General features: G+C 38.3%; 1 protein-coding gene across 1 annotated transcript in view; it reads left to right on the top strand.

Moving 5' to 3' along the window:
• Positions 1–27,081, top strand: part of GALNTL6 (polypeptide N-acetylgalactosaminyltransferase like 6) — a 418,612-nt gene that overhangs the window by 371,402 nt on the left and 20,129 nt on the right. Inside the window, exons 7-8 of the mRNA XM_058803958.1 lie at positions 9,369–9,486; positions 16,304–16,411. Coding sequence (XP_058659941.1) covers positions 9,369–9,486; positions 16,304–16,411 — 226 coding nt within the window. The remainder of the gene's footprint in view (positions 1–9,368; positions 9,487–16,303; positions 16,412–27,081) is intronic.

Below are 27,081 nucleotides of genomic sequence, written 5' to 3'. Positions count from 1 at the left end.
CAAAAAGAAAGAAGTTTATAGTGACAGTGTAGACAGTATAGATTTCTGTCCTTTGCAGGTGTACAGATTTTATCAGTCAGCATAACTGTGCTGACCCTGGCCACCAGATAACAGATGATGATCTCAAAGATTAAGGGTAGATTACTGCAGCATAAACAAAGGTGATGTGAAGTTTTTGGACAGATGGAGCAGTTTTCCTCCTTGGGGGAAGCAGGTCTGAGGCCTGAAGCCCATCTGTGTGCTGGCAGCAAGTCGGGGTCGGCAGCAGCACCTGAGCCTGTCACTGAGATTGGACTCACGACCCCAGGGACAGCCTCCACCTTTGAGGCCAAGAAAGTGGGGAAAAGTGAGCACTCAAGGTCTTAAAGTGGACCCTGAGTTGTTTTTGAATCTGCATTTGAACTATTTCTCAGAGGAGCTAAGAAACCCATTGGATGAGAAGCACTGAGCACTCTTTGTGTAGTCTGCAAAATGATAACAGTATTACCAATTCCTCCTATGAACAACATCTACTTAATGCAACTATCTGTCAGTAATGATCTAGATGATACAGACCCCATTTGTTTGAGGTGGTGGATGTGGCCAGTGGTGGAGATCAGGTGAAATTACAGTTCCAGTGGGTCAGTAGCTGCTATTTCTAACAAAGATTTTTCTGATTGTTTGTGATTAAGGATTTGCTTTTTCCATTGTGTTTTTTGTGTTGGTTTTTGATGGGTTTGTGGATGGTTCTTTTGTAACCTCTTAACAATAAAGCCTGTCTAGGTTAGATTAGCTGGGTTGGTTAGAGCACATTGCTAAAAATGGCAAGGTTGTGGGTTTGATCCCTGTACAGGCCATTTACCTATGGATCCCTTTCAACCCAGAAGATTCTGTGATCATCTCACCACTTACAAGAGTTCTTATTACTGTTCAGCTTACCTTCCTGCCAGTTCAGGATTTGATACACCTTTTCTTATGCTTTCTAATGTAATTCTAAAGTGATAGAACTGTCTCTAACACATTTTTTTAAATTATTTGGGCATCAGTTGCCCAAATCAATTTCTCCAAATCTTGAGATGTTTCTTAAAATAACCATAACACTTTTTTTTTCATATATTATTAGTATAGATAAATACAAAAGAATACTTTTTTCTGGAAGCAAGTTTTCTGGAGACAGGAGTCTTGGGGTTTGAGGTAACGCAGTTACATTGCTTATATGTTATTTTTTTCAGTTCTTTTTTTTTTTTTTTTTTTTCCTTGCAGTATTTTCCTTATAGATATCTACAGGTTAGGGTGACCCCTCTTGATCCATGTGCTGTTACATGGCAGGCAGTGGGACAGTGCTGGGACAAGAGTATCTGGGCTGTGTGAGCATCTGGATCCAGGAGGAAAAAAGCTTGCAAGGCAGCTGCAGTCTCTGTTGGTGAGTCACCTAAAAGCCAGCAATGGACCCAGTCCAGCCTGAGGCCATATCATCTCCTGTTATCCTGCTTTTGAGTTGCTCCCAAAGGTGCTAGCTGTTCTTAGAAATGTCTCCTATACAGCTAGAAGAGGATTTTAGTGTGCAGCCTCCTTGAGGGAAGGAGGTTGGTTGTCTCACTTGCACTGTGTAGGGATTCTCATTCCCAACTCTGAGATCAGTGTGGTTTGCTCAGCAGTTTCCACTATGGCCTGTGTAAATTAGCAGAGTTCCATGGCAAACTGATTAGCTGTATTTGCCTTCAAAGTCAGGTGCAGAGTTCACATACTTAATTTCACTGCAATTGATAATAAACCAGGAAGGTTCATTTCTCTGGTTTTCCACAGCCTGTCCATTTTTACAACATCAAATTAAAAGTAGATGCTATCATGGGATAATCAAGTGCTCGACCTCATCAGTTTTCAGCTCCTTTGTGCTCCATTGAGAAGTACTTTCCAGTGTTTTTTCTGTCACTTCTGTACTTGAAAAGCTCCTTTCAGTGCTTCACAGATTCCACAAGAAAATATTCTTGTGCCTCTGGTGCAGACTGGGAGAATCTAATGCCTGGCTCCCCATTACCCTCCATAATAGGGTAACACCGCAAATTACAGAGCTTTAATAAATGGCAATAATGCATCTAAGAGAACATTTCCAGGATCCCAGAATGTCTTTGGCTGCATAACAGCCTCTTCAGGCATAATTTTTTTTTTTTGCCTTCTTAAAACTTAGCATTCATGAAATCTTTGACCACTAGCAAATAGATGAGTTGCTTTTTGTAGCAATGGCACAGCTACAAAAGCTGTGCCAAGCTCCAGCCTCCCCCCCACCCATCAGCATGGAATCTTTTCAGGCTTCTGCATTTATCCCCAAAGACAGACATAAATGAAATATTAAAATTACCTTTTGTCCCCGCTTCCCTGCTTGTGTTTGAAGCAGTGTTTGTGCATAAGGGTGGAGTGGGGGCACTTGCTGACAGTACTGTGGAAGAACTGATCAAAGGAATAACATTCATCCACATCCTCAGCTCCATGGCAGATCACAGCCATCTCATTAACTGTGTGTCTCATCTGGTTAGCCTAGTGTGAGAGCTCTGTCTGCTTGAGTCACTCACCAGGGGAAGTCTGTGGGACCCTGAAGAAAAGCCAATTCCATCAGGAGGCTAGGCAGCAGTGTTTTTAAAGACTTTGCTAAAAAATCAGGAGAAGGTTATTGTAACTATACTTCCACTTATTCAAAATCTTTGCAACTCAGAAATGTTCTGGAGATGACCTTCACTAACTATTCAGTCTGATCTGGTGTATGAACAATGGCAGGAACAGAAAAGAAAAGCCACTGAAACTTCAGGTGCCATTTCCTTGCAGTGCTTTAATTCTTACCCTTCTTATTTGCCCACCTGAATCAATTTTGTGTTACACAAAGAAAGCCAGAGCCTGAAATACTGCAGGACATCCAGAACAAGTAAAAGCTTCTCTTTTGTGTGGAGTTGATGGTGGTGATTGCAATTCAGCAGCCTTGTTGGTCTTTTTTCCAAGTCCCCAACCGCTACAAGTGTGCACGTGGTGCTGTACAGTGGCACGTAGTGTATTTATCAGAAAGGCTTCTTTTCCTCACTGGTCATTCTTAAAACCACCCAGGCTGCTGGGTGTACACCTTATGTACAAAGCTATTTTGGGTGGGCTCTAATGTCTTTAAATCTACTTTAATCTGCAATAATATGTTAGAGTTCTAAAAAACATAGGGCTGTAGTAATCCAAATAACTTAGTCAAAATCATCTGTAACTTTTAACAGCAGACTCCTGATTTATTTGATTTGTAATCTAGGAATCTGCCTTGGGAGGAAAAAGTCTGAATTAAAGAAAAAGTCTGAATTAAAGGACTATTTTGAAAGTAAGAACCTATTTTCAGCCCAGTGGTTATGTTTCAGAAGGAATCATTTATTATCATGATGTCGTCTTCAGTAAATAATGAAATTGAAAATTTCTCCTTGAGTTTAAACTTTGCTTATGATGCTATACTGGGCTTAATTGAATCAATAAAGCAAAAGTAAGCCCTGGAAGATAATTTTCTGGTTTATATCTTTCTGTCTAAGGAGGGGAAGAAAACATTTGATAGCAATTCTCTTCATTTACTGCCCCCATATGTTCTGAGAGAATTTCCACAAAGGTAGTGATGGGATTTAATGAACTGTTGTTATTCATAGGAAGATAGAATCAAAGCTCAGCAAAAGCCAGGAAACCTGAAGTTCCTCTTTTAGGGACAGTTGATACTATTTTATCTCCAATCTATCTTCATTTCTACATCTAATCTCAAAGATTATATTTTCAAGGGACAACTGTGAATGCAGATAATATCCGTCAATTTGAAAAGGTGCTAAAGTGCCAGAGCTGTTTCAAATTGTGTTTAGAGGTTGTTTTTGTTTTCTCTAGCAGTTCTTCCTACTGATAAATTGAAGGGTTTTTTGCTGCTGTGTCCAAAATCCATCCCTCCTCATGACATGAATGTGGCTCAGCTGCTCTCGGCTCTGCTGTCTTGCTTTTGCAGCACTCAGGTCTCAATCTTGTGAGACTGCTTGTGTATTACATTTGTCTCTTTAGCATGACTTCACCTGTTCATTTGCTCCTTGGTTTTATCCTTCTGAACACCATTGCCTGCAGGACATTTCCAGAAGCTTTCATTTACTTTTACCTTCAGGATGCTCATTTGTGCTGACCCACCTGCTTAGTTTGAGTGCTGTAGATCTCCTCTAACAATAATTCAGACAGATTTCTCTTGGATTATGAGAGGTAATTATGGGAAGGAGAAGCCTTTCCTTCCGAGTCTTCGGTCTCTACCCAGCTCATCTCTTTCTCATTAATTTTCTAAATATGAGAGAAAAGGGCCTCATCACCCACATAAGGACTCATTGCTTTTTTACAATATAATTTTTTTAATGAAGTTTAGCAATGTAGTAAGAAAAACAAGAATCTGTGATGAAATTACAGTGGAAACTTCTATAAACTGAAAGTCAAGCACTTTTAGAAGTTCCTTTGTAGCTGACTCTCCACAGCTTTTTGGCTCACCATTTGAAGAATGGGGTTTTATCTTAATATTTCCCAAACAAAAATGGAGTTTAAAAATTTAATGTGATTATAGAGAGACTTGGAAGTTGAGTTTAATACAACTTGGCTGCTACCTGTTGCAGCACAATGATCATTTGAACGGGTAGTTTACATTTATCTGGGGTAAAAGTTGTTCAGAATATGGGACACTTGAGTTAAAAAAGAAAGAGTAACTGCCGTAGGCTAATGTAGCAGAGACAGATTTTACTTTCTGAATGTTGATGATTTTATAAACATTGAAATGGGTCATGGTTTTAGAATGGATAAAAGATAAAACAATGCCTTACAGAAATATTAAATGTAAAAGAGTTGGTGCATTTGAAAATACATTTTAATACGTTTTCATCATATTTGCTTAGAGAATTAAGTATATAAAATATTCCACTTTTTTTTTTTACTTCTTGAGAAATTCACAAAGCCTTATCAATATTCATTCAGCTAATTTGACATCTTTTACTATGCACAGTATAGAAACTGTCTTTAGGTGGAGCAACTACTAATTTTTTATTTTTGTCATTTACTTTCTTAACCTACATCGCATCCGTGCCATCTGATCAACTCCTCTTAATTTCAGTTTGGTTTACTCCTGCATTCACTTCCTCCGAGTAGCCAAGTCTGTCACTAACATTACACATACATAAATTTTAATTTTCAGGGTTTTCAAACTTTTTTTTAGGATTAGTGCCAGCTTCTGCTATTTGCTTTGAGAAGCTTTGATACAGTGTCAGGACTCACTGCAGACAGAACCTGGGGCAGTCACCAGTGAAACAAGGTAACTGAATTTATTCCCCTTCCTGGAGTGCCTTCATTGGCATCTCGGGGGTGAAGGGACGCTTCTTGCTTAACAAGACATTGAACTTCATTATGAAAAAGGCAGAAGCCTAGCTCAAAGCTGCATTCAGTAGGTCACCAGTCATTTCTGGGGCTGTCACTGTGCCAGCAGCACCATGGCCCCTTTCCTCCTTTTCCATTACATCCCTGATGCCACGAGGTCAGTAGGACCTAGTCCTGATTTCTGTTGCGGGCTGTTTGCCTTGGTTTTGTATAATGTGCCCGTGGGTTTGGCACTGAAGGTCAGTTTGTCTGATGTGTCCTGCACGAGATGGACTCCTCTGTCCAGCATTCATCCGCCTCTGTTCAGTAGTTCAGCACGGAGGCTTTTACCAGTCTGGGTTATACAGAGGGGTGCAGAGTGCAATATGTGCCATTCCTTGGATTCAATTATAATGGCCAAATTGCAGCTGTTTCGGGCAGGTGCTTCCTATCAGTGTACCTACTGTGCACGTCATCCAGCACAAGTGCTTTCCCATTTTCATTTCCCTCATTTTCGTTCTGCAGGCTGTCAGAGCTTCTCTTCCCTTCTCACAAATCCTTTAGTTCCGCTGTGTGTATCACTCTTGCAGTGTAATGATTCTAAGCCCTGCTATGCAGGTTGCTTCTTTGTAACATACCATATTTGTTTCTACTGCAAGTACCTTCACATTCCTTTGAAGTTCATGTCATTTTTCCCTTACCTTGAAAATTCATAGGTGAAATTATCTCCTTCCTTCCTCTGCATGTTAATTGCAAGCAGTTATAAAAATTTTTGCTGGCTACAGTTTGAGCTACTGCTACACTTCCTTTAGTGCCGTTTTTTGTTTGTAATGTATCTTTTCCTATTAAGTATTTGCTTGCCTTTTTCTCAGTCTGTATTTTTTTGCAAAGCAAGTTTTGTGGGGTTTTACGCTCTAACTGAATCAAATTCTTTTTCTATTCAGCACAGCAATCTTTGACCAGTTGGGCCATTTTTCAATCAGCTAGCTTTTACTTCCAATATTGTTCTTTCATGTATGTTCAATGAGTCTGTGCAGTAGTTCTCAGGTGGAAGGATTTTTGCAAATATTTTTAAGTTTAGCAATTTTACCCTTCTAGCTTTTGTGATGTTTTAGGAGTCTTTGTCCTTTTAATTTTTTGACCGTAAGAACTTTACAGCTTTCCACTGTAATTACTCCCATAATATTATGCTATAATAGCTCAAGTCTGATTGTTTAAGCATCTGAGTAGGACATTTCATGAAAAAATTACTCCTACAAACATAGTTTTGTACTTGACATTTCTACACAGAAGCCACTAAACAAGAGATTAATTCTTCTCCATTGGGCTCAGTGCAGTTCTTTTATCTGTGTAAGTGATCCTATTGATGCATAAGGACTTTTCATATCGCCCATGATTGCAAGACTGGACTCTTGCCTTCATATTTTGGAGACAATTTAAGGCCTGTTCAGCAGTAGCTGCTTGTGGCATGGAGTGGAATTCATGCTGTGCCAAGCACTCAGTTTCACACAGCTTATTACTAATTCCACTCTAATGAAAACCAAAAGGCCATCCTGCTTTTCCTCTTCATTGCTCTTCCTACAAGACAACAAATGTCAGAACATCTTGTGGAATAGGAATTAATGGGGCAACATTACATTCAATTTCTTCACTTTTTTTTTAAGGAATTGCAAAAATTATGGGTTTGCTACGGTTCCAGTCATTAGGTGGTTTTGTTAATTACAATAAATGTTCTGAACTTTCACGTCTGAAGAACAAGGGATTTCGTTACTCAGGATTTATCATTGGAAAAATCTATCTATTCAAATATAATTTGTAAGTACTTGCCAATTATTTTGGATTTTTAAGTCTCTAATTTTTTTATCTTTCATCTGATTTACCTGCAGCAATCGCATTTTTTATAGGCCATTCACTCTACTGAGGGAAATGCTTAGGAAAGATATTGTATCTATGAGAAGCAGAGAAATCCTGCATTTTCCCAGTGATTTCTGGGACTACATTTCCTCTGTCAGTAGCAATTTAGTTATAAGCATTCTTGTTGTAAGTCCTTTATAAAAGGACATTATGTTTTGATCACTTAAAACCTGAAGTCAAAAAGGACATTAGATTTACTTTGGTAGGAATTGAAAATGTATTGTAGTAGTCAGAATCCTCAGGGGAAGGTTTCTAATAAAATCTCTGTTTAATTTATTCATATGTGGAAAGACAGTCAATATTGATATATGAAATGTCAATAAAAGTAAAAAAGTATTAGCATTCAGTGTATGTTACACTGCACAGCCTTGCCAGTTTGGATTTTTTTTCGCAAAGGATTGTTTCTCAAAGTTTCTATGTGCTTTTAAAAAAGTAATCTCTAAAGGAAAATGAAATTAGTCTGTAAGAGTCATGAAAATGGGTAGTTTAATTTTTTTTAAGCTACCATATAGAAGTGAAAGGAAAATTATCCATAATGTTTCTCATTACCATGAATGCAAATGAGGGGATAATTTTCTAACATTCGTGTGTGGGATTCACTGGCTGCCTGATGGTGGCAGAGACCACTCAGCTATTTGCTTGCTATTTTATTGTCTCTACTGCCATAGATAAAAGACAGCAGCCTAAAAAAGTGTTAAGGCAGAGACAATATGGCAGAATATTCCATTAACATGATGTCCTCTTCAGTAAACTTCTAACTTATGCATGGATTCCTGAAATATTTACCAGTCCCAAGTTCACTGCCAAATCCTAAACCAGCGGCAAAGGGAGAAGTTTTTATTTTCCAGTCAGGGCTTCCAGGATGATACCATCTGCTCCCATAGCTCCAAACAAACCACCAGCTGTAATTCAAAACAAAATGCCCCAGGATGGAATAATTTTCCCTTGGGGCTTTATTGCTACAAAACACAGGGCACAGGACGCAGTTTCACGTTGGCTCTCTGCTAAGGAATCATTGCCTGGAAGCCATCCAGGTGTCCCGTGGCTTTGTCCTTTCTTCTCTGTCTGACCAGCTATCAGAATGAATATGTTCCTTCTGGCCTCTTGCTGTAAAACTCATAAGGCTGGTGTTGATCTGCATCGATGGAATTGTATAGTTGGGTTGGACTTTCCTAAGCGTGTTGTTTCCCTCCTGTTCAGCATAGATGTCCTTGTATTCCCCTTCCACCACAACTTCAAGGAATAAGTTGAAGAGCAACATTTGAATTCTGAAAGCTGTCACTGTATCTACTGCATTAGAAAGGTGGTCTTCTTGATACTGAAAGAAAATAAAAAGAGAAAATGCTTGTTTTCCAGTACAAAATTCCTGTTTTGAAATTTGCAATATGTTTTTGTTGTTATTTTCTAACAATAACTTTAAATATCTCATTTGTTTTCTATATTGTCTGTGGAAAAGACTGAGTCAATTTAAGAAAATGTCACATAATTATTAATGGAATAAATGGAAACATGGGAAGCCTAGCAAATTATTTGCCTATATGTCACATTACCACTGTGAGATACATTTGAGGAGTTCTAAATGTTTAGGAAAGCAGATGTTTAACTCCCAACAGCTTCTCTTCAGCCATCCTCTTTCACCTTTCTGCCCTTCTCTAGCCAGCACATATGAGACTGAAGTTAATTGAAAACTTTTGCTCACTTTCAAATGCACATTACTTCACGTGGAGTACTGAGACTCATTAAGTACTTTGGCAGTTTTCCAGAGTCCCTTTCTTTCTCTGTTACTTAGCAATAAACAGAACTTTTGGGGAGGCTATTAGCTTTTTGGGCTTGGTTTTGTTGGGATTTTTTTTTTTTAAAAGGAGTTTGTGCATGACTGTCTACCATTCTCTAGATCTACCACATTGCCTGTTTCTCATCTAGACCCCCTCTTTGGACGAATAAAGGTAAATATTGTTTGGTTGCACTACTACCATCTATGTTTATCTATGCCTTTCATAGCTTCACAATTCAAACAAACATTCCTACAAACACACCCAGAGGGCACACACACACACGGGCCAAACATCTTCATTATTGTTTGTGTTGCTTTATTCATCCTTCAGGTCTCCTGTAATGGCTGGAGGTCTGTTTGCCGTTAACCGGAAATGGTTTTGGGAGCTGGGAGGCTATGATCCAGGATTAGAAATATGGGGAGGAGAGCAGTATGAAATCTCCTTTAAGGTAAGTCATCAAGCCACCTTATAGAATACTTCCTTGCTGGTGTTATCACGATGCTTTCGTTCATCTGGGCTTCTGTCTTTTTTAACTAAAATTAATTTACTACAATACTTCTTTTCACTAGGAATTTCCACAGTGCCATAAGCAAATGCTCCAGAAGCCATGTAAAAACACACTGAGTGCAGCTCCCTCTGAAAACACAGTAGCTTACCACTGTCAAAGAATGAAGTTCCACCTTTTCCCTTTTATCAAGTCTTCTCCACTTACCTTTGCTCAGATGCTGCATTTGTGCTCAAGTGTTGAGCTCAGTTCAACAAGCCAACAGAGAATTAATCCAGCAGAAAAGAAAATTGAATAGTTTTTCTGTCCAGATCAACAAGTTTAATCATCTCTGGGGATACGGTCCCCTGTAGTCAGCTCAAGAAAAAGGGTAGAAATAGAGAAAGTCACAGGAAGAAAGCCTTCTTTCAATAGTAGTGGATCACTAGAGCAGCTCAGCTGCCATGAGCTGTTATCTGCAGGCCAGCTGTTCCAAAGGAAACTTTTTTAAATTGCATTTAAATTATTGTAATGGTCATTCAAGTGCTCAGGTTATGTACAACCAGCCATGTTACAGTATACCTTCATATCCTCTATGTGGACATGTGTATTGAAATCAGTTACTTGGCATTTACACGTAGAGCTGAAAGTCTTGTTACTTTCTACATGTAAGAAAAGTATTTTTATTAGTTTACTGAGGACTAACATGTCTAATTTTGAGTTTATTTTCCAGTATACCCAAAGACATAAAAATTTTACCTCATGGTCTCTACATGCAAAGTTTTGCAAGGGCTTGATAGAGTTTCCTGACTTAGATTATTTGAGTCAAATGTGTTCGGATAGAGCTTGAAACTGAAATTGCAATTCAAATTTACCTCCAGGATCTTTCCAGCCTACTTCCAAACTCTGTCAGTGTAAAGCTCTTTAAATAAATATAACATGTCAGCCATGACTAATATCAGATATCTTGCAGCTGAGTTTCAGCTGCAATTAAAACAATGCTGAGGCCATTCTGTTGACTGAAACGTACAGTGTCACCCAGCACTGGTTTTCCAGCCTCTCTTTACAAGAGTTCCAAGAACTGCAAAATGTTTTGCATTAACTGGCTTACTCTTGTGTTTCTCCAAATAATTTTTATACTTCAGGAAAATAAAACAGGAAGGCAGGGGAAACTCAATAGCTAGACTGTATGTTTAGAATATATTGATTTACCTTCTGTCCATTTAGATTGTTTCAGAGGCAAATATAAGTAGTTACTTGTAGCTGTCACAATGGACTCTGACAGGTCACCCATGATTTTATTATCCTATTTCAAATATTCCTTTTATTCATCATCGCAAAGAATATACTTGTTGTTCTCTCCAGACTTAGTATAGAAACCATGGTAACACAACTGGAAATTGAGATACCAGACCATCCCAGTGTGTTTTGTTCAAGTGATAGATTTTTTTTTTTTGGAGGCAGCTGTGGCACACTGGGTCTCATTTCAGTCATATCTCTGGATCTGTCTCATTCGTATATAATAACCTTAGGGTCCTTGTCCTTTCTTACTAGCGTTAAAAGAAGAAAAAAATAGTCTTTAGAAATTACTGCCAAGTAGGAGTAAATTCTTATTGGAAGAATTTAAGAGATGTAAAATAAAAAAAAAAAAATGTTGTTTGGTTTGGAATAACACAAAATTGGAAAAAATCACAGAGGTGGAAGAGAAAAAGAGAAAGAATTGAGATTTTTTATGTCAGAATCACCACAATCAGCTTGGGAAAGGTTTCTGCTTCAGCAGATTCTGCTGTAGCTATAGATTGAGTTATCTTAAAACTTATTAAATGAGGACAAGTTGGCCAGACAGTTCAATTTACCAGATCTGTTGAGAAAACTTGGTAAGATAGTGGACTTCCAAATTGTTCCAAAGTCAGTGAAAGTCAGTGAAAAAGCTGAATAACCAGACTGGTCCAGCTGCCTTGGCTTCACTTGAGTGAATCTAGAGATGACAATTTACTCTTTCTTAGAGCATCCACATCTATGGCCTGTGGAAGCGTTGTCAGACAGGTGCTGTGTGTTGATGCCACATCTTACATTAATTTGCTTGGCAAATAATTATTTGGAGTACTGTGGATGGTGACACAGCCACAAAATGTCTCAAAATATGACATATTCATTTAATAGTTTCTTAGATTAAATTTTACATAAGAAAGTATTCAGGATTTTAATTTTTGGCAACATCAGGGTCCATTTTTTTTTTAATTAAAAAGATGTATGACATCTTGCTGACAGTACTCTTCGGTGTGTGCTAGACTTGTGAAAGCTGCAAAGCACTGGAGCTTACCTGATTAATAGCATCTCTTCACAAGAACGAGGAAAGCCACTATTTGGGAAATCCTAGATTTAAAACTATTAGATTTAAATCTATTTACTACAGTTTAGGTAGTAATCACCACTATACAGAGTAGCAAAACATACTAATGTCCCGTGTTTCCTGAAGACCCTTGTGGTTGACCTTGGCTGTTTCCAGGTGCCCAGCAAAGCTGCTCTAACCCCCCCTCCTCACGTGACTAAGGGAAAGGGAATATAACAAAAGTCTCCTGGATCAAGATAAGGAGAGGGAGAGATCACTCACCACTTACCATCATGGGCAAAGGTGACCTGAACTGGGGAAAAAACATTTTATTACTGATCAAATCAGAGTAGAGCAATAAGAAATAAATGCAAATTTTAAAATACTTTCCCCCACCCTTCCCTTCTTCTCAACTTCCCTCCCAATTTTCTCCTCCTCCTCTCTCTCAGGGGAACAGGAAATGGGGACTACAGTCAGTTCATCATGTGTTGTCTCTGCTGCTCCTTCCTCCTCAGGGAGAGGAGTCCTCACAATCTTAACCTGCTCCAGCATGAGGTCCCCCAGGGGCAGCAGGTCCTCTGTGATCTCTACTCCACCATGAACCTTTCAGGGGCTGCAGGGGCACAACTGTCTCACCATGGTGTTCACCACCGGCTACAAGGGAATCTCTGCTCCAGCACCTGGGGCACCTCCTCCCCCTCCTTCTTCCCTGACTTTGATGCCTGCAGAGCTGATGCTCTCAGGGGTTGTCACTGCTCTCTCTGGCTAAAGTTGCACAGTAACTTTTCCCTATTCTTGAATCTGTTATGCCAGAGGCACTGCCGCCATCGCTGGTGGCCTTGGACCCCAGGGCATGTCTGTCCTGGAGCCAGCTGGCATTGGCCCTGTTGAACCTGAGGGAAGCTTCTGGCAGCTTCTCTCAGAAGTCACCTCTATTGCCACCCTACTACCAAAACCTGGACGTGAAAACCCAGTGCAATCCTTTGCACTAGACATTCCTTAGCCATCGTAAATCATACCAAAACAAAAATGCTAATGCTGGTTCCCTCTTCTCTTGAAGATAGTCATCTGTATCTACAGTTGTTTTATCCTTATCCATGCCAATACATTTTTTTTAATTCTCTTTATCCCTGTTTTCCAAAACACACCTCCAAGTTCATTAATCACTTTCATTATCGTCATAATCACTATTAATTCCCTCCACAGCTGTCAATCTCGGCAGCAGATAGGGAGTGGAGGAGCATTACCACTTATTAGTGCAGTTGTAATCTATATGAAGGACTGACAAATGTGGAATATTGCCGGTTTTCTCAGAATTTTAGAGGTGCTGGTGAGTATTATTGAAATACCCACAGTCATCAGTTCCCAGTTTACATGGTACAGTTTTAATATTTCCTGACAGGAAAATCCCACTTCACCTCCAGTAAATGGTTTTGCAATTTTCAGACCCATTGACTGTAGATTTGCTGTCAGTGATCCTATTTTTCAATTTTTCTTTCATTTAGAGGAACATTCTCACTGTGTGTAAAAGTTCACAGGAAAATATTGTTCTTTCTCCTTTTCTACAACTGCCAAATCTGTTCTTTTGGCTTATATTTCAAGAAGAGTGAAAAAATCCCATAAAATTTTTATATTCTTATTTTCTACAACTTTTTCAGCCCCACTGTTGTAATATATTTCTCCTGTTTGCAGTCCATCCCTCTTGCACAATATGAAGAGCACCAAGTTGTTGCTTTTGCATGCAATACTTTATATTCCTCTTCCACCAGTTTACAGTTTGTATTCTCCCTTCATTTCAATGTACCTCACTGTTTTCTGTCTTGTTACTGACTCTCAGCAGCAGTATATTTCTCAGTAAGTTTTGAAGCCTAATCCAAAGTCCATTCAGTACCCTCTAAATCCTTTGAATAATTTGCTGTATGTTTATGTTCCTTATCCCCAGCGACACATCCTCCACTGCTCAAAAATCATGAGTCTCTTACTACAGTAATTATGACTACAGTATAGCATATGGATTGGAATCTCAGTCTTGCATGCACAGTATTTACATTTTCCAGGTAGTTTCCAGGCTGGATCACTCATAAACCACAGAGATAAGGTGGGGGAATTACAAGAGAAGCCAGAATTCAATTTAAAAGACAAAGAATTAATGTGAAAGGAGAGTGATTCACCCAAAATCCCACAGGAGCTGTAGAACAGAGCCAAAAAATACATCTGTGGCATCTAAACTCCAGTTAAGAACAAAGCCACATAACCACAGCTTAATTTCTTTTAAAGCTTGTGTTAATGCCTGCTTTTTGCTTTCAACCATCCCTATAAAATGTTTTGCAACATTCTGTTGGAAGGAGCCATATAAAGATAAATTGTGAGATAGTCTCTAGTTGACACATAAACTACTCTTTTGATCTTTCCAAGCTGGAATTGCATTATTCTGGTTTCATCTTTGTTTTTTATACCTCAGCTGCAGACCAGATTCATTGCTTTTGTAAGAAGGAGACGTTAACGATCCTGAGAGTTTCATTGCTTCTGATATAATTTTGCCAAATGTCCCTCACTACCTGAGTTTCTTTCATGGTATGCTGGAGGTCTGTAATACTAACACAGAAGTCATTCTCCAATTTCTTGTATTTAGTGCATGTGACAGAAAAATGCACATTTTAAAGACAAAATTGCCAGAATTGATCTTCTCAGGAAAGTATAAAAAATGCTTCTATTACCATTCTGAACCTGAAAGATAAACAGGAACAGCTGCTAAATATCCTTCAAGGCAGCCCAAGATTCATTTCAATTACCCTGCACAGCATACCTCAGGTGCAGCACAGCATTTTCAGGTTTTATATCTATCAAATATAAGCCTAACACAGTGTTATTTCCTCCCACTTGTTATTGCCTCAGCATATCTGACTGGGGTTTCTTCTTTTTTTTTTTTATTTTATACTGTTACCCTGCTGCTTTAGGTGAAATGCAATATATGTCTATTGCAGCTCTCATTGCCTCAGTTAAAGTAATACTGGCCTAAATATATATATATATATATATATATACATGTATGTACATATATCTGTAATTTCTGCTTTCTTTTCTTGTCTTTTAAATTTTTGCTGGGGCTGACCTTTGAGTCACACTGCTATGCTGTCCATTCTTCAAAGGCTAAGAAGCCTTGATTAATCACAGCAATAATTTGTCTAGCCTTTGAAATGACACCTCCTTTAGAAAAACAAGAACAAATAGTAAACATACATCTGCACTTTCATTGGGCACTGGGTTGTTTGAAGACAGCCACAGAGAGCAAATTTCCACTTAAAAAAATACAAATTATGTAACATACAAAGGAAATATTGCTAGAAAAATAAACAGCATTATTTTAATACTCTTGCTTTTGTGATAATTTACTATGTTTATGCGTGTTTTCCTGTGAATTTACTGTCATGAGATGAAACAGGTGAGGATTTCAAGGTTAATTTAAGAGGCAGATTTTACAAAATTTTTAAGAAAATTATCCTCGTGTCCGCATGGCATGACTTTTTGCAAGATTGCTTTGGGTGGCAATAAGCTATTTTGGCTTGGAGGCAGAGCATTCATATGAGTCTCCATTCCCAATCTACCAGCAAACTTCCTCCTTAGAAGGACTGTGCTTACTAAGAGAGTAAATGGTATGTCCAGAGGCACCTACCCAGAGCTCCTATGGCTTAGTGAATTCTGAGATGGCAGGGAGTAAACAGCAGCTTCCTGAGTAGCTCTCAACTCTATCTGACTGCACATCAGTGTCCATGCAGTTTAAGGACAAAGCCCCACTTTCGCCACTTTCAAGCCTTCCTTAGACATTTACATTAGTGTATTTAGGTTTGCTCTGTAATGAGATTAGATCTTCAAACATTTCATTATCAGGTCTCAGTTGGATGCTATGGCTAATTGCTAAGGGGCTGTAAGGGCTGATACAAAAATGATCTGTAAGAAGCAGCTACCTAAATCACTTTGTCATTCAAGCCTTCACTCCAACCCCTATTTTCACCGTTCACAGTATGAATAGCAAGTCAGTCAGGGGCTGGATTCCTGGACCAGGCAGATTTACCCACTATAACACAAACAGGCAAGCACAATGAAAGTGGCCAAACTTAAACTCCCTTCCAACCCAAACTATTCCATTTCTATTTCCATTTCTATTTCTATTTCCATTTCTATTTCTATTTTTATTTCTATATTTCTATATATTTTATAATTTTCTTTTGAACATGCTCTGCTTTTGCACAGTGAGGTTCTGGGTGGGACAGTCTGCCACGTTACCATATCCCAGTTACCAGCATGCCAAGAAGACCACCATGACTGTGGGAGGGGTCAGCACAGAATGATGTGGGTTTTTTACATCCACATTAGTTAAAATGTACTTTTTTGCCTCATTTGTTTCCAGGAATCATTCTTTCATTCACTTGCTTTCTGTCTGCTTTCCAGGTGTGGATGTGTGGAGGTGGCATGTATGATGTTCCATGCTCTCGAGTTGGGCACATCTACAGAAAGTACGTCCCGTATAAAGTCCCTTCTGGAACCAGCCTTGCACGGGTGAGTAATTGGGTCTTGCTGGTTTTCATTTTCATTCATTATCAGTCCCTTCATTCCTTGTGAACCAGTTTCCAGTAAACTATTAAAATGGAAAATGAATGTTTCTTTATTTTTCTGAAATGAGATGTGCAATTACTGCAGTTATCCTGCCTTTCAGAGATAAGATTGCCAAGAATAAAATGGAAGCTTAAAATTACAGGGTTGGATGTCTCGGCACAGAAGCACATTTCACCCTGATTCAAAAGAACCTAGGAATAACCCAAGGCTTGTGGTCCTCAAATTGCACAGTGTTGTCAGTCGTAGTTTTTGTTAGCAGGACCAATTTGAATGCACATTTTCTTATCACTCAGCAGAACTGGCAGAATCTCATGGAAGGGATGTTTTCTGAGGCAAAGGGACTGAGTAACAATTATTTGAGCGTCTGTCTGATTATTGTGTAAAATCTGTTTGTGGAATACAGCCAGCTTGGAGCTCTGAGAGTGAGAAATTACAAGACCTCTAGACATTTCTCAAAGACTACTGAACACATTCATATCCATGAGGGGGCTTTTTGCTCAAGAGAAAATGTTCTGTAACTTTCTGGAGATGTTCCCTGGATGTCAAAAGATGGGAGATGAAGGGCACAGATGTAGCTTCCAGGAAGATACTGGTATTTATTCGTGCTTGAGTTTAATCTTTTCTGGTTTAGAGGGTTTTTTTTTTTATAATAAAATGGCATTAATATTAAAGTCTGCATATTGCCATAGGGTAATACTTTATGAATCATAGTTTTCTCTTAATAATGAAAATGTGGTATGAATAAAAGAATGAATTTCTTGCTTTGAGTGGGAGATATTCTCGGTTTCAGCACCGCAGGATCAGGCTTGCTGTACTAACTGCAGCAGAAAAAGGAGGCTGCCTGTTCTGCTTGCCTGCCAGCTGGCTAGACAGAAAGAAGAATTTGCATTAACAGGACATCAGTGGTACACAATTCAGTAATGGAATTAGTTGTGGGGGCAAAAACTGTATTGACTAAATTGTAAGATTAATATCTTGCCCAAGTATAGCTTTATGTCCTCTCAGAATTGCCCCATCCAGATTTTTGGACTGCCTGAATGAAACTGCTTCATTTATGATATTCCCTGCAAAAAATCACACAGAACTGGAAATAAGAAATTCAAACCTCAGTCTCTGTTTTCTTCTGTTATAGCACATAGTATCTCATTAGAGAATGTGCTCTCTCATGCACTACCTGTAGGAGAAAAATAGAGTAATTTCTATTTGTGCTACTGGCATCTTGCACGGTTCTGTGCTGAACCAACTTTCATGGTGGCACTGTGAATGCCTACAACCATCAGGAAGCCACAGCCTGCAGCCTGCCTGTACTATTTATTTTAACTTGATTTCAATAAATAATTTATGAAATATTACTGAAAAAAACATTTCTAGTTATAAATCTGATATCTCTGCCCATGCACAGACTGATTACTTTATAACATGTGGGAAAAGATCTAGTGGTGGGTCGTATCCTTCCATTGGGTAGTTCTCTCTGTGTTGTGACAGTCCAAAACATGATGCTTAGGTAAATTTGTGACATATAGTTATCACTAACAGAAACTTTGAATTTTCAGATTCACAGCTTCTTTCCAGTACAGTATTCTTTCCATTGCATCAAGGCTAACAAGAGCACAAGAGCATCTGTATGTTTTGTTCTTTTGGGCTCTTTCAATAACTAGGCAAGAAAGAGAATTTTGTCCTTGACCTATCATATTGTGTGTAATTTAAAATCTAAAAATATACTCTTTTGCTCATCCTTTCCAGAAAAAAAAAAATCAAGGACAGATTAATATTCAGTGTGTCAGCCCTAAATGGAGCTGTTAGCCAAAATAATATTAGACAAGCATCCACAGGAGTGGTCTGGATATTTCAACTGTCTTTGCTTTATCCTCCAAATGTTACATTATTCAAAGACTATAATCTATGCTTTATGAGTTTTTTATCAAAAACTTTGTTCTAGTTCAAATATATAATGAGTAACGCACTCAAGAATATCTGGAAATATTATCCCCACTGCCAAAAGGAGTACTTTTCACTACTAAGTAGTTTCCACAATGGTTTTTACTAAATCCTTCTGCTGTTTAAAGGAGCATGCCAGAGATGCAGTTCACAAAGGCATGAGCCCAAAAAGCCCAGCTCTGATTCTATAAATGAGTGCAAGAGACCTTTGTTAATCAAGGGAGAATTTCCCCTTGTGCAGATACTGCCTAAAAGGTTGACAGATTTTCCCATCATTTTCCCCAGCAACAGCAGAAGGGAAACGGGGACTGGAATTAGGAAGAGAACAGAGCTCCCAGACAAATTCAGGCACAGCCCAAATCATGCCATGGGTTTCCTTTCAAGCTGTTTGAGCTTATGTTTACCCTTAAAACATAATCTTTAAAGTGAGCATTTTAACTTCCCTTGGGATTTCACCTCTCTATTTTTTAGCAGTGAGTTTCAACACACAGTTTCAGCCAGCTACGTAATACTTGACCAATCTCAGTATCTGCTTAGAGAGCTGTAACCTGGCATGAGAATCATGTCTGCTTTAATAAATCAGAGACCTGTCAAAACCTTTGTTGCACCTCCCCATCGCTAAATAATCATTATTGTACCACACATAATAGTATGGATCATGGCATCAATTTTATATCTTACCTGTCACTCAAGATTGGGGAACCTTATGCATATTGGTTGCTGCCACATCCCACATAAATTGAAAAGCATACACATATAAAACAGTTAGTAATATTGTTTGGTGATGCAGAGCAAAATTAAAGAAAGCCGTAAACGTGTAGCTTCATAAACAGGTTCTGACAATTAAATGTAGATAAAAAGACTGAATATTTTTTGTCTGAAGGTGTCTTAAAATATTGCTGCTTGCCGAAAGCAGTCAGTGTTAAATGTACAGGCAATTGCACATAAAGAAATATTAATAGGCATGCAGATGTCAACACTGATTCCACTTTTTAACCTGGAAACATCACATAATTATTCATTCATTCCAAACCTGTAAATCTGCACAAAACTGCAGTAAATAATAACTAATGTCACCTGTTTGTTTTAGGTAAGGCATGTTTAGAAAGCAAACATCCAGATCCTATAACTGCTGAATTGTTCTACTGGATTATTTTAGTTGCTTTTTGTATTTCTGATTCTTGGTTCCGTTTTAACAATTTCAGCTAAGCCATTTACTTTTAGCAAGTTACCTATGAAATTGGACTGCAGAATATTCTTAGCATTTTCTTCTAGGTGTATCTCAATTTACTGTTTATTTTCTTTGGTTTTCTATTTACTTTTTGAGTGTTTTTTTTTTTTTCTATTTGTGATCCTATAAAAGCTGTAAGAAATATATCAATAAAATCTCACTGTTCCATAGGATTTGCAGAGATGAACTAAGTTTCAAAATATATCCACAGAATTTCTTTTTCTTGCAGGTATTTTACACAGCATTTTAGGATTAGCCACAGAGCATTAGCACATTAGGCCTTTTTGAAGGGGAGGGCAATCCCACTGAAATTCCAATTGGATGCTAACCCAGCAGGGTGGTGAATCCTAACCTTAAATTAAATTCCTCCCTGTCTGCCAGGACATGGGATCCCACAGTTTAGCTATCAAAAAAGATCACAAAGAAGATGGAGAACTAGATATTCTTGGACAATAACTGCATCAAAATGGTGGTAGCTACTTTTCAGGATTTACTGCATAGACTAGCATTGGAACCCAAGTTATGAGGCGAAATAAATCTATTTGGAGTCAAGCCCCTGAACTCCTCCAGGCTCAGCTGCTGGGATGGGCAATGGACTGTATGGGTCTGTAACACAAGCATGGCAACAGCCAGCAAATTTGTGCAGATGTTCTTGTAGTGTCATTCTGTGTTCCACAGCCCCTGACAGCCACAGAGCTAGGGGCAGGCAGCATCCTCACTGGGACCAGAAACATCCCTGCCCCCAGACTCTGCAGGTTGGCCTCATTTGAGCAAGAGGTTTAGATTTTCCAATGCATGGATCTTTTTTTGTGTACCTGGTGGATACAAACTTTTATAGAGAGGATGAAATCCTGTTTGTTTTCAGATGACGTCTGTGGAATTTCAGCTCTAGGTATTTGCAAACTACTGGCTGAACATAAATAGGCTCTTGCTTCTCTGCCAGCTGTGCTAACTCATAGAAGATTTATTTATGTACCACACGAGCTTTGTCATCTAGTTAGAATACTGTCTTCCATGCAAATGCATTTCTTTTATGCCTGCAGACATCTCTTTATTTGGGTTGGGTTTTGCTGGTTCTTGGAGTTTTTTACATAAATATTTCTGATATGAAACTTTCCCCAGTTAAGTTTAAAACACAGTTATGTGTAAAGAACCAAAATAAGATACCCAAGAAGGGGAAATATTGACAAACAATAGCACTGTGTAAATTAAGAGGGAGTTAGGGGAGAAAGGGAAAGGTAGAAACCTCCTAGATAAGGCTTAACTGATGTGGGCAGGTTAAAGTATTAAAACCTGAACATCACAGGATTGTGGTTGGTGTCCAGGAAATGTTTTATTCTTTTTCTGCTGTAGAAATTCACCAAAATGGTAAACTTTGTGTTCTGACACTGATGGAAGGATCTTTGCACAAAACTGAGAGTATCGTTCTTCTCCTCGTGAGTGCTCTGGAGTTTTATACCCTGCTGCTTCTGGCATATTATTCCATACTTGTTGGATGAGCTCCTCCAGTCACTTTGTTCTCTTCTCTTCTCTTCTCTTCGATGATTCATTGTAACATTATGCTACCGATATTCCAGAGGAACATAGAGTCGTCTTGACTGGATAGATCCCGATGCACTTTTAAAATACATTTTGCGTAAAACAAACTGTATATTGTATTATTTCCAGCCAAATTAAATGCAGCTGCTTGTAGAGGTAAACAGGGCACCCATTTTGAATTAGCCACAATACTGTGCTTCACAAAACAAAAATAGAAAAATTCAAATTGGTAAGATGATGTAGGTGAGGTGAAAATAATACCACTTGAATTTTACTAGGAAAAAAAAAGAGATTAATCTGCCAAGATTGTTGTGTTATTCTTGGCAAGAAAACAGTAATGTTTCCTCTTACATTTCACAACCAAAATACAGTCGGGCCTCAGACATGCTGTGGTGATTTGTATTTGACTGGCATAATTGAAAGTGATTTTGTTGTCCTGTCTCCTGTAACAAATACCAGCTGGTGACATCCAGCTTCCTGGAAAATCCTGTTCAGATTAAATGCAGGACAATAGGATTTCATTACAGGTTTCAAATGTTCCAGTAGTAGTTTGATATTGACAAAAGTAAAGTCTATTGATTGAGATCAGGGTCAGTTTCATGTGATGAGATAGACACAAAAGCAGAAAAAAAACAGTTATGCAGGTGAAATGAAACAAATGATAAAACCATTGTGCTCCTTTAGAGACACGTGATAAAAATCTTTAGAACATCTGGAATAACTAAGAACAGGAATTACAGTGTTATATTAGTTCAAGGGCTGCATCTAAAATGTTAATTGGAAAAGCTGCACCTAGAGGATGGAGGTGTGCTGGCTCGCAGGATAGCTCAGGAGCTCTCTTACGAGTGCTGTCATCTCAATCCAGCACACCTTCCACAGTGACAAAGCGAGGAACTACCCCTCTCATATTAGACACTAATCCAGTTAAACTTTGCTTAGAGCTTTTATTTATGGACCTGTCCTTTAACATGTCCCAGTCTCACCCTGATGTTCCATTCTCATGGTCAGTGTCTGCTTTCTTCTCACTGAGTATTATCATGTCTCTTGAAAATGACAGATGATCTTACACACTTAAAAAGGGACAGTCATTTGATCACAGAGGTGTATCTATCCTGCTCACTGAACAAAACAGCCCATGAAAAATTTTCTTTTTTCAAGTGCAGAAGTCTTAATTTGTCTCTCTCTTTCTCCAGTCAAGTTGATTTAAACTCTTTTATTGAAGTCTGCTGCACTGGCTTTGGCTGAGATAGAGTTAATTTTCTTCAGAGTAATTAGTATGGGCCTGTGTTTTGGATTAGTGCTGGAAACTGTGATCAATGTGGAGATATTTTCCTTATTGCTCAGCAGGGCCTTTTCTGCCCTTCACACCACCACCCCCACTGAGCAAGCAGGGTGAGGAGCTGGGAAGCGACGCAGCTAGAACAGCTGTTCCAAACTGACCACAGGGATATTCCAGACCATATGGCATCAGGCTCAGTATATAAAGCTGAGGAAGAAGGAGGGAAAAGGGGTGTTTAGAGTGATGGTGTTTGTGCTCCCAGGTCACTATTAGGCGTGAAGGAGCCATCTCCTTTCCTGGAGATGGCTGAACACCTGCCTTTCCATGGGGAGAGGTGAATGGCTTCGCTTGTGTGCACAGTTTTTCCTTTCCCTGTTAAATTGTCTTTATCTCAACTCTTGAGTTCTCTCACTTTCACTCTTTGGATTCTCTCTCCCACTCTTTTAAGGAGGACTGAGTAAGTGGCTGTGTGGTGCTTACTTGTCAGTTGAGGTTAAACCGTGATATCCATGTGTCCATGACATTGTAACTTACTGTCTTGTAGGCTATCGTTGATTAAAAATGCAAAGCAAAATCGCAGTCTTAAATGTGTGAGTTCATATAAATTTAAATAAAATTTGTCTAAATGTAAGTCCAGTGGTAAAGAATTTACCAGAGAGTAAAATTGTAACAGTGATTAAGATTATATCAAGAATGTGTAAATGAGCAACCGATGACAGCTGATGACTCAATGTGGTTGCTGTCACTGTTGTATTCATCTCACAGTTTCTTTGTGACAGCTGTTACAACCTAACATATAGAAATATGCATCTACTGAAATACCATTGGCCTTATTTATTCCCATACAGAAATTTTCCACTGAAAATGACAAAAGAGAGAACAAATTCTTATGGGCCTTCTTGGATAGGTCCTGAGAACCTCCTCAGATGTCCACTTAGAGTCCCTCTGACTTCTTTATTTTGTGGGTCAATTCATGTAACTAGTTAATAATTATAAACTAAAATAAATAAACTTGATCTTCATTGAATTGTTTTTATTTAATTTTTTTCCTTTTTTTTTTTTTCCTATTAAGAGTAACCAATCTGGACATCTGTAGCCTTGCAGTGAATTTGTCAACCAAGCTAAGCTACGCCATTTTCAGCTGTAAAAACATGTTGTCAAGCATTGGAACAGGCTGCCCGGGGAAGTGGTTGAGTCACCGTCCCTGGAGGTATTTAAAAGACCTGTAGATGTGGCACTTAGGGACATTGTTTAGTGATGGACTTGGCAATAATGTCCAACTGTTGGACTCGATGATCCTTGAGGTCAGTTCGAATCTAAATTATTCTATGATTCTATTTTTCTTTTTTTCCTTTCCACATTCATTTACATGAGGTTTTCAGATTGAATCCAAGCAAGAGTGATCTACCACAAAGATATCCCCAAACTGGTTCTTCCTATAAGTGGTATTTGATGCCATTTGAAAAACTTTTTAAAGGAGTATTCTGGAAAAAATAACATAAATAGTAACAGGAGACAGAAATCAAGAAGATTTAATTGAATTCCTGTAGACTCTAACTTACTTGAAGATTACTTTCACTGTGAAACTTAACTGTCTCATGATGATGAAAATTAAATGGGTGGTTAAATGATGCTGTAAGACGTTCACAAAATGCAACCTAATCTGGAAGGCTTCTGAAGTTCTTTGGCCTGCAAGTTCTGGGGCAGTATGCCCACACAGAATAAAATCCCATGAAACTGCTTAAAGCCTGGTTTACAGCTAGACTCTGTCCAGATTGGGTAGCTATTCAAAACCAGTCCCACTTGTGCTTATATGACATGCTCAGCTTGTATCTAGCCTCACCTAAGGGTCAGGCAAGGAGGAAGTGACCATTCTCCTTCCTCCATCCATTGTGTCAGGCATCCACCTAAATTATGGGAATGACAACTCTGGAAAACTTGCAAAGGACTTGAAATCACATCCTTACCTTGCAGTAAGTCATTTGATTGGTAGGCCTAAAGTGCTCAGAGATGAGGGCTCTTGTTTTGGTTGTGCTCTTCAGATAGGATGAGTAAAAGCCCAGCAGCTCCCTACCATAATTGGCAGAGAAGAGTTATGATCCTATGAGGTTCTCTGCAATTTATCATGCTGCTAGACAGCCGCAGAATGGGAATTTTCAGCTTACAAGTTCACCCATCTCATCTTGGACAGCCTGTATTTTTGCTGTGTTCTAAACAAGAAGGTAAATGATGTTTGCCTTTTCTGTGCAAGGTTGCACCAAACCAGCTTTCAGTACAGCTGCTCTTCTTGACTGCATTCAATTCCAGTATGGGGAGTTTTACTACTAGTCTGGACACATTTATGTTAAAAGAAAGTATGGTGATTTCTGAGCTTGTGTAGTGGTAATAAGGATAAGAAATCCTAACCCAGGCTAGCTGAGGTCAACAAACCTCTTTAAAATTATTTTGTTTAGATGCTGAGTGCTTGCCCCAGAAACAGCTTCTTACTACTCTAGAACACAGTGTGCTGTTTGGTCATGTTCAATAAGTAGTCTGGAGATTTAGAGCTAGCAAATCAAGAGTCTGTATTTTTAAAAACAAACCTATTGAAAGAGCTGCCTCAGAAGGGTTTGGCTTATGAAATCAATGTATAAACATAGTAAGGATAATATGCTAGTTACAGGCAATTTTTAGCATATGATGGAAAGAATGGTCTTGGAAGAACAGGGAAGCAAAGTTTTAAGTAGATTTATCCAAAGTGTCCTACCTGATACTTGGGGAATCGTGGGAAGAACTGACTCTTTTTCTTAATACTGAGTTTTTCTTAATACTGGGTTTACACAAAAACACACACGAAACCCAAACAGTTATAAAGGTGGTATTGGAAAACAAAAAGTTTTTGACCAGTGAATTAAAATTTTGAGTTAGTGACCAGGTATAATATCAAGATTTTTGTTGGACTCCTGTTTTATCGGTAACAATCATCTAAAGCAGAATGCAGTTCTTTTAGTGCAGCCAAGTAACTAAAGAAGAAAGTCCATCAGAGACTACTTTTAGTATAGGTGGTGCAAGACTTACCTTGATTCTTTTCTTTCCCAAGAGAACTTTTTATTTTTTACTGTACATTCACTGTATGGCTCTTTTTATAGTATGGTTTTTAAATCCTATCAGATGAAGTGATTGCAAAAAACAATTTTATAGAACAGTCCTAAACTGCATTTGCATTTGTAGCAAATGAGGTATGCAGCATTGCAGTGAAAGTTATGCTAGAAATCACATGTATTTTCATTATTTTGTCTTTTTGTTTAATGTTCCTAATAATTTTTTTTGCCTCATGTACAAAATCTCATCACATAATATTTTTATGTGTCAGAAAAATTCTTTGTTACAGGTTTTCTACTAGAAAAGTGAGATTGTCATTTAGATGATGTTCTTGATTTTTTTCTGGTTTTCATTGTCCTACCCAGTTCCTGTTCTTGAATTCTAATTTCTTGTAAAGTTTTTAAGTCTTCATGAAATTACAGCACAAGTCAAACTTATGTGGGGCACAAGCCATTTTTGAATAAGAATATGAGTGTTGTGAATTCTTACACTGCTTTAATGTTACTTGCTTTATCCCTGCAGTTTAACATACTTGCTACACAAAGAGAAAGTACACAGAAACTTATCTTGCAGTGCCAGCTAAAAGTACTTCCTTTGTTCTGTGTCTTGCTGTCTTTGTATTCTGATAAGCCTTATTAGTTCAGAGACATTTAGTTTACATAGATTAATAAAATTCAGGAAAAGAATTTTCCAGTGAATCTTGAAGGCAAGTCAGAGTATGAATCCTGCTTACTTAGATGCAGAGAATGTTCTGAAAAGAAATATTACCTTATGTTGATGGTAATCAGATATATATTGTCCTCCAGCTTATTACAGAGTGAATCTCAGCATTTTGTAGGTAGTGTTCTATAAAAAGAATATTATAAAACTTGATTATCTTGTTTTCACAATCAAAGCATTACGAACACCCTAGAGCCTCAAAGTCGTCCAGAGAGATGTTGCTTTGTTGGTGGGATAAAAGGTTATTGGGTAGCTGTGGCAATACACAATAGACCAAGCCCATACTCCACTACAACATCTGCATATAAATTTGTGGAGATTGAGTTACAGGAGGAATTTTAAAATCAAACAAAAATACAGAAAAAAAAAATGCCCCCTTCTTGGTGGTAAATAACAACAAAATATATCTTTTCAGTCTACCCAGAACTTTTCTTTGCAATGGTATTTGTTTTATTTTATAATTTGAGGCAGCTAATTTAATTAATTATAATTTGAATAAATTCTTATGCAGCAAAATAGGTAACTCTGTTTCCTATAAAATGCCAACAAAAATGAGCTTTGTGGAACACAGCCAGAATTGGGTTTCATGGAACCTAAATAGTCTTAGATGTATTTATAGGATGAATGAGTGCAGAAAGCCACAGGTTGTTGTGGCTCCTATTCCAGGAGGTCTTTTTCTTCAGATCAATTCCTCTTCAGGGCTGCTTGCCCCCAAACATTCACTTGTAAGACCTCAACCTAAAATTTATGTAGGAATTGCTTGGTGACTAAGCAGTATCGTGACAGATTGAAATTCAGATGCCTTTCAAATGCAAAGTGAAATAC

Source organism: Ammospiza caudacuta, chromosome 4 (assembly GCF_027887145.1).
Source record: "Ammospiza caudacuta isolate bAmmCau1 chromosome 4, bAmmCau1.pri, whole genome shotgun sequence".
NCBI classification, from domain to species: Eukaryota; Metazoa; Chordata; class Aves; order Passeriformes; family Passerellidae; genus Ammospiza; species Ammospiza caudacuta.
Note: the sequence above shows the minus strand (reverse complement) of the source record. Positions and strands in the feature narration are given on the sequence as shown.